This window comes from Argentina silus (genome assembly GCF_951799395.1).
Source record: "Argentina silus genome assembly, chromosome: 8".
In the NCBI taxonomy this organism is placed as follows: Eukaryota; Metazoa; Chordata; class Actinopteri; order Argentiniformes; family Argentinidae; genus Argentina; species Argentina silus.
Window position 1 is genome coordinate 2,954,484 of NC_139662.1, and position 12,967 is coordinate 2,967,450.

General features: G+C 42.0%; 2 protein-coding genes across 3 annotated transcripts in view; both read right to left on the bottom strand.

Moving 5' to 3' along the window:
* acvrl1 (activin A receptor like type 1) overlaps nt 1-2,880 on the bottom strand; it is a 10,741-nt gene extending 7,861 nt beyond the window's left edge. The window contains exon 1 of one of the 2 annotated variants that reach the window (XM_083674931.1): nt 2,347-2,880. The gene's annotated coding sequence lies outside the window, so the exon portion shown is untranslated. The remainder of the gene's footprint in view (nt 1-2,346) is intronic. The other variant, XM_083674932.1, reaches the window with a different exon arrangement.
* A 3,063-nt stretch (nt 2,881-5,943) lies between these two features.
* On the bottom strand, nt 5,944-8,805 carry ankrd33aa (ankyrin repeat domain 33Aa; the record flags this gene model as incomplete). The annotated part of the gene is made up of 4 exons (XM_083674399.1): nt 5,944-6,984; nt 8,052-8,192; nt 8,277-8,406; nt 8,548-8,805. The coding sequence occupies 4 exons, from the start codon at nt 8,803-8,805 to the stop codon at nt 6,158-6,160; spliced, it is 1,356 nt and encodes a 451-aa protein (XP_083530525.1). The 3' UTR covers nt 5,944-6,157.
* Between the last annotated feature and the right edge of the window lie 4,162 nt (nt 8,806-12,967).

Genomic DNA, 12,967 nt, shown 5'->3' on the forward strand with positions numbered 1-12,967 from the left:
GTGTGCTATGCGGCTTAAATATAGTACATATTGTATACAGTGTATATTGTAATATTACACACTGTATATTGTAACCTACAGTGTGTGCATTAAAGAGACCACCGTTTCATAATTTCACGAAAACACTCCAATTCTACAAAAATGTGAGAAACTGGTACTAGGTTCTGTTACTCCAGCCCCAAAAGACAAACTGATGACGCATGTATGATATGGAAAAACATGGTCATCTATGTTTCTGAGAATCAGGCCTGCGGGCTCTTTGGCTGGCTTCCACTTCTTGTGGGATGTATTGCTCAAGCACTTACTATAATCAAATTATACACGCTGCAACTTCTTAGTTTTGAGAGTAGAGTCAGGTGCCAACATCCACATATGTAGCAGTCCAATGGTAGTGAATAGAAAGAACTACATACAGTACGGGAACAATCTTTTCTAGTCAGCCCTACCACAATACACTTCCAAGCCAAACCATGGTACATTATTATACTGAGTAGCAGAAAGTGATTTTTTTCTGTATCATGTAGCTTACATGTCGGTGTTGTTCAAATTGAGGGCCCTTTGGAAGACTAACATAAACACAGCTCTACCTGTAGTATTGCCCTATTAACTATGGAAGAGCATTACCATCTCTAATTTCTCTACAGCTCATATCTACCATAAGATCACAGAGAAAAAGCGGGTAATCTCCATCTCCATGTCAGGCAGAACCCTGTCCCTGGATGCATTCTCCAACACATTTCCTCTCTCTGTTTTCCCCTGTTTGTCTCCACTCTGTCCGACACTATGGCCACCAGCCCCATGGGAAAAGACAGCCATTGTCATCTCTTCCTCTGATCTGAAGTGCTTTGACTTGTGAGTCAGATCTCTCATTCCATCTGGATGACAGCGTAGCGTTGGGAGCTTGGCAAACCAGCAGCAGAGGCTGCAGCACAGCCCTCCTCCATTGGGCCTCATAAGGTTGACTGTAGGGCCTCTTCTTCTGAAACAATCCTATTTCACAGTAGGCTATGTTGGTATGATCCTACTATCGCTCATATGATAAAATGATAACATTCTGTAATATCATTTATATTGACTGATATCCACAGACACTGTACTCATGGTTATGAGCTTGCTTTTGTTTTGTATAATCCTTACAGCTCTTGTCCCCTGATTGTTGTGACTCCCACATTGTTATTATAAGAGACTGGTATGTCTGATTGTATCTTACTTGCACAGACATGGCCAGGCTTACTGATTTAGTAATCTGTATACTTCAGTTACTGTAGGCTTGCTCTCTCATTGCGAGTTAGGATCACCTTCTTTATGAAAATTTTATTTTTTATTTTTTGTAAGGCATCAATGATCACTAGATGAATCTGATACAAAGCATACAGTGTTCTATTGACAAGCAAACAACTGAACTGAGAGGAAAATGTGTTTATTTTAATCGCCTTATTCTGAAGAGCTGACAGAGATCTCAGGTCTGTTGAAAGACACTGTTTCACACCTGAGTGAGAAAATAATTTCTCTTGATGTAATAGACCTCCATAGCTGTGCACCTGACTGCTCCAGTACACGTAGCCTCAATCATGGTCCATACAGCACTATGAGTACTATAGGCCAGTGACAATGAAGGTCTACTGGGCGATGTTTACAAGACACTGAATAGGCAAATATTTTTGCAACTTATTTCTATTTCGACTTGCTGCAACCTGAAACGTGCCTCAGCGAACACTTAAATGTTTATCTTTCAAATGCCTTCTTTGGCCTCTACTCCTTTCTTTCGAAAGGGTTTCAAACAAACATTTCCATATGTTTTTAAAGGTATATGTCTGTTCCAGTACTGATACTTTATGGTCCATGTTAGAGTAAAATGTCCAACCATAAAATGTATCAATCATGGTAAATAAGGCCTTCTCTGGATGTACATTAAGGTCCTGTTGAACACAGAGCAAGTGCAAACATTCGTACTAATTTTGCAGAGCAAAACTGAAGAGGGGAAAAGATATCGGGAGTATTTTGACTAATCAACACAGCTGATCTGGCGCTTTTCCGAAGTTGCAAAGGTGTGACCTATGGGTGTGACAGTTACATCGAGTGGTAGGCCTACAAGTGACACCTATTAATTAACAGTTAGGCCCCACTGTTTTGCATAGCCCATAGCCCATAGGCAACATTCAACAGATAATTAAATAAATTAATTCAGCCTAGAAAACATCTGACCACTGATGATTAATACAATACGCAAAGTTGCCTATTGCTTTTTAACAGCTGACTTATGTACCAGACTTCAGGTTAATTGTTGCACATGTAACCTACAGTAGCTATGTTATAACAATCTCTAAGAATTAAAGTTTATTTTACCTTTTTATTCTTTTACGCAGTTTTTTCCTCTTGCCGTTTCACAGGATATACCAATTGTGTATCACCACAAAAATGCGCCGCGCATATCCCATAATAATAATTTAAAAAGTCCTTTAAATGTTTTAGGACACCAAAAAGGCATTTATTACATAGACGTGTTCCTATCATGTGTCAACCTTTGAGTTCGGTGATTGCTTTCAGTTCCAGATGTTGGATCCTAAGATCTTTCCACATCCTTTCCTGTTTCGATGAGAATCAACCACAGTATTTCTATGGCGTTCCTCTCAACTGTGTGTCTTCAAACTTCAGCTCAACTCCGATGAAACTACTCTCAACTAACAAAAATCCGAGATACTTGACGGCAGAGTGAGCGATCGTCCTAAATAGGCCCGAGATAGGCAAATCCAAGTTGTACAGATTTGTCTCGTCTGTGGCACGGCGCAATGAGCAGCAATATCTCCGGCAAAAATCTTTCACTGATAAAACAAAAACACGAAACTGGGGTCTGGAGCAGGACTAGACGTCTTCCGCGTTAAAATAGGTTCATAAAGAGCGGCTCCTTCTCCATGCTCCATCTCGATAAGTACGAACCCAACTTCACTCTGTTCCTGATTCAAGGGCATGATTACAGATTTTAAATATACAATTTTGTCCCACCCCTCATTGTCTCGGACGGGGTCTGCCTGGAATGTGTGTTCTCATAGCGGTTTTCCTGTTGCTGGCAAACCTTTTATTTGCTCCAAGTATTTCCCATTGTAGCCTGGGTCTGTGAAAACTGCAATTAGAAGGTTATAGGCTGCATATGTGGCTTAGGTCCGTACATGATGTAAGATAGATAGACTTTATTAGATATGTTAAATAAAGCATCATAAATAGTACAGGATTTTATCTTTTGAATTATAGCAGCTTAAGCTTTAAATTTTGACTGTGCTGCACTATTGGCTCATAATATATATCCATTACCTGAGCATCTTCATTTCATTTAGATGTAAAACCTGAATGGTGCTTTTCACATGAGTACTGTACTGTCGTTTTATTTTTGTGTGACGTTTTTTTGTGACACCAACAATGGTGTTACTTTGTATCACAACTGCTTTCTCTTCTGACTCTGAGCCTGGACCAGAGAATAGGAGACAGTGTGACCTGAAGTTGCCATGCCTACTGGGACTGCAGCAGAGCAGCTTTCCAAAGACATGGCGCCTCCTGAGGACATTGGGCTGGACACCAGGACAGCAGCCAGCTCTGAGACTGAGCCATAAATGACACACTTATTGACAGTGGTAAACAATGGTCTTCTCCCTCTGTTACGGTATAGACACATATGAAACCAAAGTTATATTGTCCTAATAGTGTCAACTAGAACTTTGTAAAAAATGTCTGTGAAGCCATAATTGTCCATCTCCCTCCACCCAACCAAATATGAAAGCCTCAAGATCCTTTCCTGTACATTCCCTGCCTCTGTTCTCAGGCTCTGTAATCTATCCTCTTGGCCCATGTCTCCACACAGCTGGGAGACTTCATAGCACCAGTCTTGGGGAAGAGAGCACTTTTTTTTTTGATCAGCATTTATTTTTCCTTCCCATTAATCTGTGAGATGTGGAGATCCGGTGTTTCTCAGCATTCTGTCAGCGCCAACACAGCACACACTGTCTCTGTCCCCTCAAGGCTTCGCTAAAATGATTTGTTGGTTGTGAAATCGCACAGAGGAGGGGAAATGAAATCCTATAATGAGTCTTATTCAATTGAATAGAGAAGTTTGTTTTGTTGTGACAATCAAGCTTTTGAACTCTTTTGGAGTAGAGGAAGTCCCAAAGCAAAATGGCTCCATAGCATATATTTTATGTGAAATATTACAAGAGTATTTTCACACTCACTCAATACAGCATATTATTTTACATAAACAGCATTTTAGGGTCAATAATCAAATGACACATTCAATGCACTGTAACATTAACATAAGTAATGATTTTGAATTGGTTTTTAGAACTTCCTCTTGAAGAGACTTAGCTAACGGTTGTTACAATTGAAACAGTAAAATCTGTATGTATCTCCCATCTGTAGCCTCTAAGGGTTAGTCACAGGGTACAGTGGCCGCCCACTGAACTCTGTAGGGGTTTTATTTTAGAATTGAATTCATGTCTATAAGTTCCCTAACTGGAAAAAGGAACTGAGCCAAAATTCTCTAGAGATACTGTGAGAACATTTCAGTGGGTTTGTCATGGCAGATCGATCTACTGATATGAACAGTTGTTGAGTGGTTTCCTAATATGTGCAGTTTTGGTACTCTTTAGTTTCATTCTTATTCTATAACCATTTTAGTATGGTCTATTGTATAGATACCAAGATTTTAAAGCCAAGGGAAAATTACTAAATTAAACTTGCAGGAACATTTAAAATACCCTTATTCACAATTCATTCAAACAAAGTAGTCTTTATTTATTCTATCTTTTGTCATCCTTATGACGCATGTCAGAGGTATCGGGCGTTCACCCCTTCTGACCCCAGGGCTAAAATACTTGGTGTTTAGAGGATTATTGACATCATCCCATATGTTACGCTTTTGCTGTGCCCATTATAGCCTGAGTTAACAAGCTCAGAGCTGGGGGGAGTGCAGGGGGGAAAAGGACCATCAGTCACATGGGTGTGGTTTTTAACCATTTAATTTGTAATATGGTACTCATAACTATTATTTCAATTCATATTCAAAGTCTTTCCAAATATCTGATGAGGGGCATATTTTAATTTAAGAATAACCATTCACATACTGTAGTAGGTACTGTAAGTGAGATATAGACACAAGGCTATCCCTAAACACATTTCAGCTCCACAATCACACTTTTTTGGGATCAAAAACCACACTGTTTGTGTGTTAGATACAGAATATTCAATATACTCAGTAACTCTTCTATCTAAGCAGGCTTGTGTAATGCAATAAGTCACTTGTTGTCAGTCCTTTAGTACCTGAGCCTCATCAAAACTGAGGTAATCCCTGATATTACAACCCTTGATAAAAAAATACTGTTGGTCTACATCTGAAAAGAAACTTGGTATGGGTGAAAAATCCCTTATTTCAGGAGACTGCTTATTGGAGTGTATAGAATGTACATGTAGAAGTACATGTCCATTTTGTAAATGTACAGCCCTCACTGGAGTTGTGGTAAGCTGACAAGGCTCTAAAACGGTTTCCAATCCTACCCTATACATTTCCATATTCTCAGGTAAGTGAGCCCATGATTATCAGAAACAAGGTATTTTCTTAGTTATGACTTTGGTCCCTTCACAGTGTAGTCAAATAACATAGTATAATGTCACAATGAGATTTAATGTGGAGATTGATAAGTTGTTTCAGATATAAGTTAGGAAAGTGGAAGCCTATTTTTGCGCCACAATAATGATGTTTTGTTCAGCCTTTGATAGACTTTGCATCAAAATGACAACAATCTCCAAAGTCAAATAAGTTAACATCAAAAAAGCTTGTTTAGCTTTTCAAAGACTCTTGAAGATACATGATAACAAGTCTAGGAATGTCCAGGCCATCTCATTTCCTACTGTATGTCCCTACCAGGGGGAAAACAATAGTCCGTCCATTAGTCCTAGTCCACAAATGCTTTTTTCCACACGTTATTGGAGGCCTCACTGCAGTGCTGCAACTGGGACTCCAGATGACCTCAGGGGCCACCACGGGGGAGCAGTTATCCCTCTTATATGACATCATCACAGTGGGTACAATGGAGAAAAAGATGACAGAGGAGGCCATTGAAGGGTTCTCTTACTCTGCGGCAGACTACTGTACACAGTTGGCAGTCAGACCCTACTTGGTGGCTTTCTTCTTAGCTTTCTTGTCTTTCTTTTCTTGTTCAATCTTCTCCTCCTCTATCCTCTTTTTTTCGTTCTTCTTCTCCACCTTGGCCTCCTTGTACTTCCAGAGAGGCGGCTCCAGGTAGCCCTCGTGCATCATCATCTTATTCACCTTCTTGGGTGTGGGGTCTGCAGGCCTTGTCACCTGGATCTTAGGGATGCAGTCTGAGGGGAAGACTGAGTTCCTGTATGCTATGCTACGTGGCAGGACTTTCCTCATGCCATCGGAGGCCATGGAGATCACGCTGTCCCTCAGCTCCATGCAGCAGGAAGTCAGAGATATGGAGGAGGTTGACACCGGCAAGGGAGTAGCTGAACAGATGGAGCCATTGCTGTGGCACATCGAGCTCTCCTCCAGCTCCTTACTGGTGTGCTTCTCCATCAGCTCCAGCACAGCCAAACGGCGCTTCCCGATCTCGGGGGGGCTGGAGGGGCAGAGTGGGCGGCAGCCAGTTACCACCAGGGGACTGTAGATCCCCGTGGTCATGCGCACCATGTGGTCCATGACCCCGTTGTTCTGGGGGTCACGAGGGAAGTTGAAGGTGAGGCTGTCCTTCAGGCGCTTGGTGAGCTTCTGGCCTGCACTCTTGGTGGCTGTGGCCTTGGCCACCAGCCCCTTCAGCTCGGGCCACTCGCAGATGTAGCTTTCACAGAACTGCTCAGCAATGGGATGGACATTGAGGCAACGCAGCAATTTCAAGGTCTCAAAGCGACCCGTCTTCAGGGCCCAGTCCCTAATACCTTTCCCCCGAGTCGAGTCTACCACATTTATATCTGCACCTAGACAGGGAGGGGGGAGTCAGAAACAAATGGAAAATGGTCACAATTAGATTTTCAGATTTTCATACAAAATATGGATGGATGCAAAAGCTTGTAAATAAATTCAACAAAATTGCCCCACCAAGCGGCCATAGAAGGGACTTCAAATGTGGAGGGAGAAAGACAAGATAAAAATTACCACATTACAGCATGTAAAACTGTCACCATTTATTGTCTAGACTAAAGACTTAAATAAAGACAATGATGGCCTTCAGTCTCAGCTCCAGATTCAGGGAGGTGGAGCTAGCCTTTGTCTTAATTGTTTAATTAAACTTGTTATTGGATAGAGAGTCTTCATAGTGTCTATTTCAGAGGCTTCTCAGCAATCCATTGAGTCAAAAATCAATGAACACCATAGATACATAATAGACATAACACAAATATACCCCACCACTGTTTTTGTGATTATGTATAAGAATAGGTAGCAGTGTGACATGATTGTGACCCTTCAATTAAATGAACCAGTAATAGATGCAAGTGGAAGTTTTAGCCAGCCTAAATAGGGCCTGGTAAATCCACCCCAGGCTAATCCCCCCTAGACTAACCCAGAGCCAGAGGACCAGATTAGCCTGAAGATCAGTACAGAAAATGTCCTTAGATTTTCCCCTTAAACACAGTTAGGTTCCACGTCATCGTCTTCCACCACCGTGCCTGTGGTGTAACTTTTGGTATCACTTTGCCCCTATAACAGACTGTGTGTGGTATAAATTTACCTTGTCATTTCTTACACAGGGCTATGCCATCAGATTAGTGCCAAATGTCAAGCATGCGCGAGAAAAAAAAAAGAAGGTTTTTAATTTAGGGTTATTATTTTTATTTTTTATGAATCAGCATGAATTTATAAAACGATAGCTAGCTGGCTAGAAACATTACCTGGGGGCTTTGTTGATTGTCGGACATGACTGTACTAATCTGATGCCATACAGGGCCACACTCATTATACTGTAGTCACCAAAGTACTGCCACTACTGATCTGAGAGCAGCTGGGAAAGTGTCAGTTGGGAGAGTCAGGTACTTTTGGTACATACCATGCATGAGGAGAGCAGACACACAGTTCACCTGGCCCTGCATGGCTGCCTTGATCAGGGCTGTGAAGCCGCGGATGTCCCTGACCTCAATGTCCACAGCAGGGTAGTAGTTCAAGATGTAGTTTAGAATGGTGTTGAACCCTGGGCGGATAGAGGGGTTGTTGTTAGGAAGATTGTGATAAACCATTGTACCCTACACAGGCCATGCAGCAGGTGCTTACGTACCGGCCTGGGCAGCTATCATGAGTGCTGTGTTCCCTTCGTTGTCCTGGTGATTGATGTCTATCAGTGGACATGTGTGTAGCCCGTAGACGATGTCCACATAACCTCTGGAGATGGCGAGCATCAGGCCGGTCTGCCATGGAACAGAGTAGAAACACAAGACATGGTCGTTTGATAGGTCTCAATGTACACTTCATGTATGTATCTGCAGCCATAAGGTTTTGATGATGGTATGAGTTAGTGAGGACCTCCAGAGAGAAGTACACAGTCTTACCCTGCCATTGATGTCCAGCTCCATGACCTCATCCTTGTCGACGCCCCTCTCCAGGACCCTCCGGAGGTTGTAGGCCTCGTTCCTGGCGCAGGCCTGGTACAATGTGGAGGTGGTTCCCCCGACCTTTTCCTCCCTCTCATAGTACGGGAACACAGAGTCATCTGAGAACACGCTGTCTGAGTCTGAGTCATTCTCAGAAATCTCAGAGATGTCAGAGGGGCCAGAGCCCAGGTAGGGGTCAACCTGTGCATGAGCCATCGCTGGACCCCCTGCAGCCAGGGATTACACCCGCTGGAGAGGACCCCTGGACCCTGACTGCATCCAGGATGTTACCTGGAGGAACACACAAACATGACTGTCACACTCACATCAACGAGATCTTACAAAATTACTAATATTTGACAAACCTGTAGGGGGAATTTTTGCTTGGTACCACTTTGCACTTTGTCTTAAATTGTGAATATAACAAGACAAGAGCCCTGGTGTGTTTGAGGTCTGTGCAATTCCACAGTAACAGAATGATGTTGGGACAAACATTTTCACTTTCAAACATATGCCAAACAAACACATGATAGCAAAGTTTAAAAACCAATGCACAAGGAGTACTTCTAACAATTACAACTGAAAAATGTACTTTAAAGATTCAAAGTTTAGTACTGTAACAGAATGACCATAAAATCTCCCTGGGTTTTTTGTGCAACCAAGTTTCCCCCAAACTGTTAAATATCTGCTTCAAATTAACATGTGTAAATTAACAAATATGCATATGTATATTTTCATTTCATGTGATTTAAATTAATAACATTTTCAGTTTTTCAGTTTTCAGTGTCTTTTTCTTCATTATACCAAAAGAAAATAGCCTACACTACACAGCAAAAAAATGTTGGCCTGTCATGTGCAGACACACACAGAGACACCCAATCTGCTCCTTAGTTTCCTCTGATATAGCCTCTGCAAAATGAAAATGTTCTTTATTGCCTGCAACTGGTGTGGGAAGAATCCTAAGAATCTGTCTGATGAAGATAAACCCCTTGATGGAGAAGTGTGCCATGTCATCATTCTCAGTGGAAGTTACTTGATACTACAGCTACTATGATTTGCTGTCTTTGCTTTCCTCACTGTACTCAATAACTATTAAGTCTCCATTTATTGTAGCATGAGATGAGGAGGTTCATGTGGTGCTTGGAGAGGATGTAGATGCAGTGGTTTGTAGCTATCACTGTATGATTTCCCACAGTTTTTCGGCTATCCCTGTGGAAGAACTCTTTTGGTACCCGTTTTTCACTTTTAAGTTTGATGTAGAACCCTCTTTGAAAAGGGTTCTACAAAAGGGAAATTTGAAAATATCTTACACTTTTGTGGATCACAAGACCAAGACCGGGCAATGATTCTTAAACTTACAGAAGCCAAACCTAAAAAAATAAATATAAGTATTCATATTAGCTGACCAGGGTCTATATTTGAACATTAATGAGGTTTAATGCTTTTCTAAACACATTTAAATAAATGTTTCTGGTAGATGTTTTCTTAGATGCTTTTCCATATGTTTGACCACAAGTCAAAGCCGTTGCTTATTCCTATTGTTATGATGGAAGATGGTTGAGAAATGTATTTCTGATTTAATTTCCCAAAAATAAAGACTCTTAGCTTGGAGTGAGGAATGGTGTCAAATGTGTGTTTGGTGCCATTCCTTATTCCATTCTGTGCATCGCAGTAGGCCTGTCCTCCGATTTCTGCCTCCACCAGCCTCCCCTGTTTTCCAACCATATTGTTACACAGAAAATAAAGAAGAAAAAAAAGAGAAAATAAACTAAAAGACTCTTAGCTTTCATTTGACATGCAATTTGGTATGCTTTGATGAATTTCATTATCAAAAAATGATTGATTGACCCTCAGGTCCATCTCTTCAACATTGACTTCATAGCTGGATAGCTCTGACTTGACAGCTCTGAGCTGACCTCAGAGAGCCTGGTCCCTGCGCATGGGGTTGTAAAGAGGGGGAGCGGCCTCACCTCAGAGCAGGTATGAGGAGAGGGAGAGCACAGGTGTGATTGACAGGAGGAGGTAATCTGAGCCTCCTGGCAGAAATAACCCTCCTGCCTGTACCTCATTGTGCAACTTGCCTCAGTTTGGTAACTGGCTCATGGCTCGAGGACCCCACTGTGAAACACACTGAACGAGATTTGTTATCTGGAGGCCTGTTCCAACAATGCCAGGATCCATGGGCACAATACAAAAAAGGTTATTGGGAAGCTTTAGAGATTATAGGCTAATGAGCACGCAATTAGGTAGCTAAATATATGTTGTATGCATTAAAATAAGTGTTCACAACGCATTATACACATTTAGCCCAAATAGCAATTAGAAAACATGAATATGGTCAACTCCTACTGAACGCAAATGAGTGTCCCCTGCTTCCCTTCTGGAGCAGGGAATTTTGCAAAAGCTATGTCTATGAAAGTACCAGGAATATAGTTCCTCTCAGTGAGGGAAGCCATCCAGGGAAGTGTGTGTGTAATGGCTGCAGGATCTGTCACTGCACTTAGTGTACTATACTGTACTGCTGGGATACCAACCAGCATGGCTCCTGGAAATACAAGTGTCCTCACACAGAAAATAGATAATTTTCTCTTTCTCTGAGGACATGACGACAGGTATATGCTGACAGATTGAGATGGTCATTACATAGCCTATCAAAGCAAAACAGTAATGTGTTATTGATATTGATAAATACATTATTACAGATTCTTGAGGAACAGACAGATGGTGTTACTGTTCAAAGTCTATCTTTTCAGAAGCTTAATGAGTTTCTGATTGAGTGAAATATAGTTGATGATACTGTTATGCCACCCCATGGTGCATTACAGTACCCACCATTTCAGTACTTTCAATACATTGTTCCTTGGAATGTAACAGTAATATTGCTGTTTTGGCAACACAGTTATTCAGCTAACTTGTCACGTTGTGTAAAACAAGCACTCTCAAACCAATGACACCGTGTTTCACTTAGCTCAGACTGAAAAAAAGAATGGCTATTCTGCTCCTAGGACTGGCTATATTTAGTAATCCTTGATGGTCCCATATTGTGCTACTCTGTTGTTTTTGCAGGCTGACAGAAAGAGTCAGTGTGTGTGTGTGTGTGTGTGTGTGTGTGTGTGTGTGTGTGTGTGTGTGTGTGTGTGTGTGTGTGTGTGTGTGTGTGTGTGTGTGTGTGTGTGGGGTGAGTATAAGAAAACATTCTCACAGCAACATAAACAATCTGTCCACCGAGGCCATGAGGATGTCAGCTCTCCTGCTGCCTTGGCCCTGAATTCCACAACAGCACCAGCTCCTCTCTAGCCAACACACCACACTACATAGGCAGCAGCACAATCACTTCACAAATAGTTAGTTAAGCTTAGCACTTGTTACTAAGTATCTGCATGGTCCAACTCATTAGGCTAAAATCATCCTTTCAGTAGGATCTTGTTAAACCCAGATGGGAATTACTCGACTCCTTTAATCCCACAATCTTTTGTTTTCATTCCTCATTCGGTTGTTATTCCAACAATTCCTAACACACGCTTCTGTCTTCAACTCTCCTTCGACAATAATATTCTCCTGCTGGGAAACATTGCACTTCAATTGGTCAAGACAACACAACTTCCGCAGAAAAAACATATTTGACCAAGCTTGAAGTTGTTTCTCTGAACAACCAACTGTGGAATTAAATCATTGATTATAAAGATGATTTCAATGCACAACCCTCTGACCCTCTGACAACCAAACAAAAAGATAAGTAGGAGTATGAACTCACACTCATATTGTACCATGGCTTACCATAAAATGAGCGTCTGTCCAGTAGGGAGCATACTCTTCTCTTCTCTTCCCTCTCTCTTTCTCTTTCTCTTTCTCTCTCTCTCTCTCTCTCTCCCTGGGTGATTAAAGCATCCCCTCTGGCAGTGGCAGATTCTCTGCTCTTTCTCTGGGATCTTAGAGGAGCCTGGCTGAGTCCTCTTCAGCAGAGCCCTGCTCAGGCTTGCCCCCTCCTTCCATTCTGTGTGCTTGGTCACATAGGCCGTTCCACTCACCCTGCGATCCTCCCAGGTCCCAACATAGACGCTGTCTTAAGTCAGGCAGCATGCCCCCCTCTCATCCCGATTACAGGAGATTTGTGGATTAAGAAGCAGAAAGAGCAGCTGCCAGTTTTGCTCTCCTGGCAGCCTGTGGCCCTGAGAAGTCTCTCTCTCAGTCTCCCCCTGCTCTCCATGTCTATCTGTCTCCATCTCTCTCCTTCTGTTGTGTTAGAGCCAGCCTCTCTCTATTAGCCCAAGATGAGCCTTTTGATGTAATCACACATGATAGAAATCAGTCTGTTGTAGTGGAATGGACCCCATGCCTGTAGCTGAATAATCCCAGTCTGTCTGTGAAGAAGTGACGC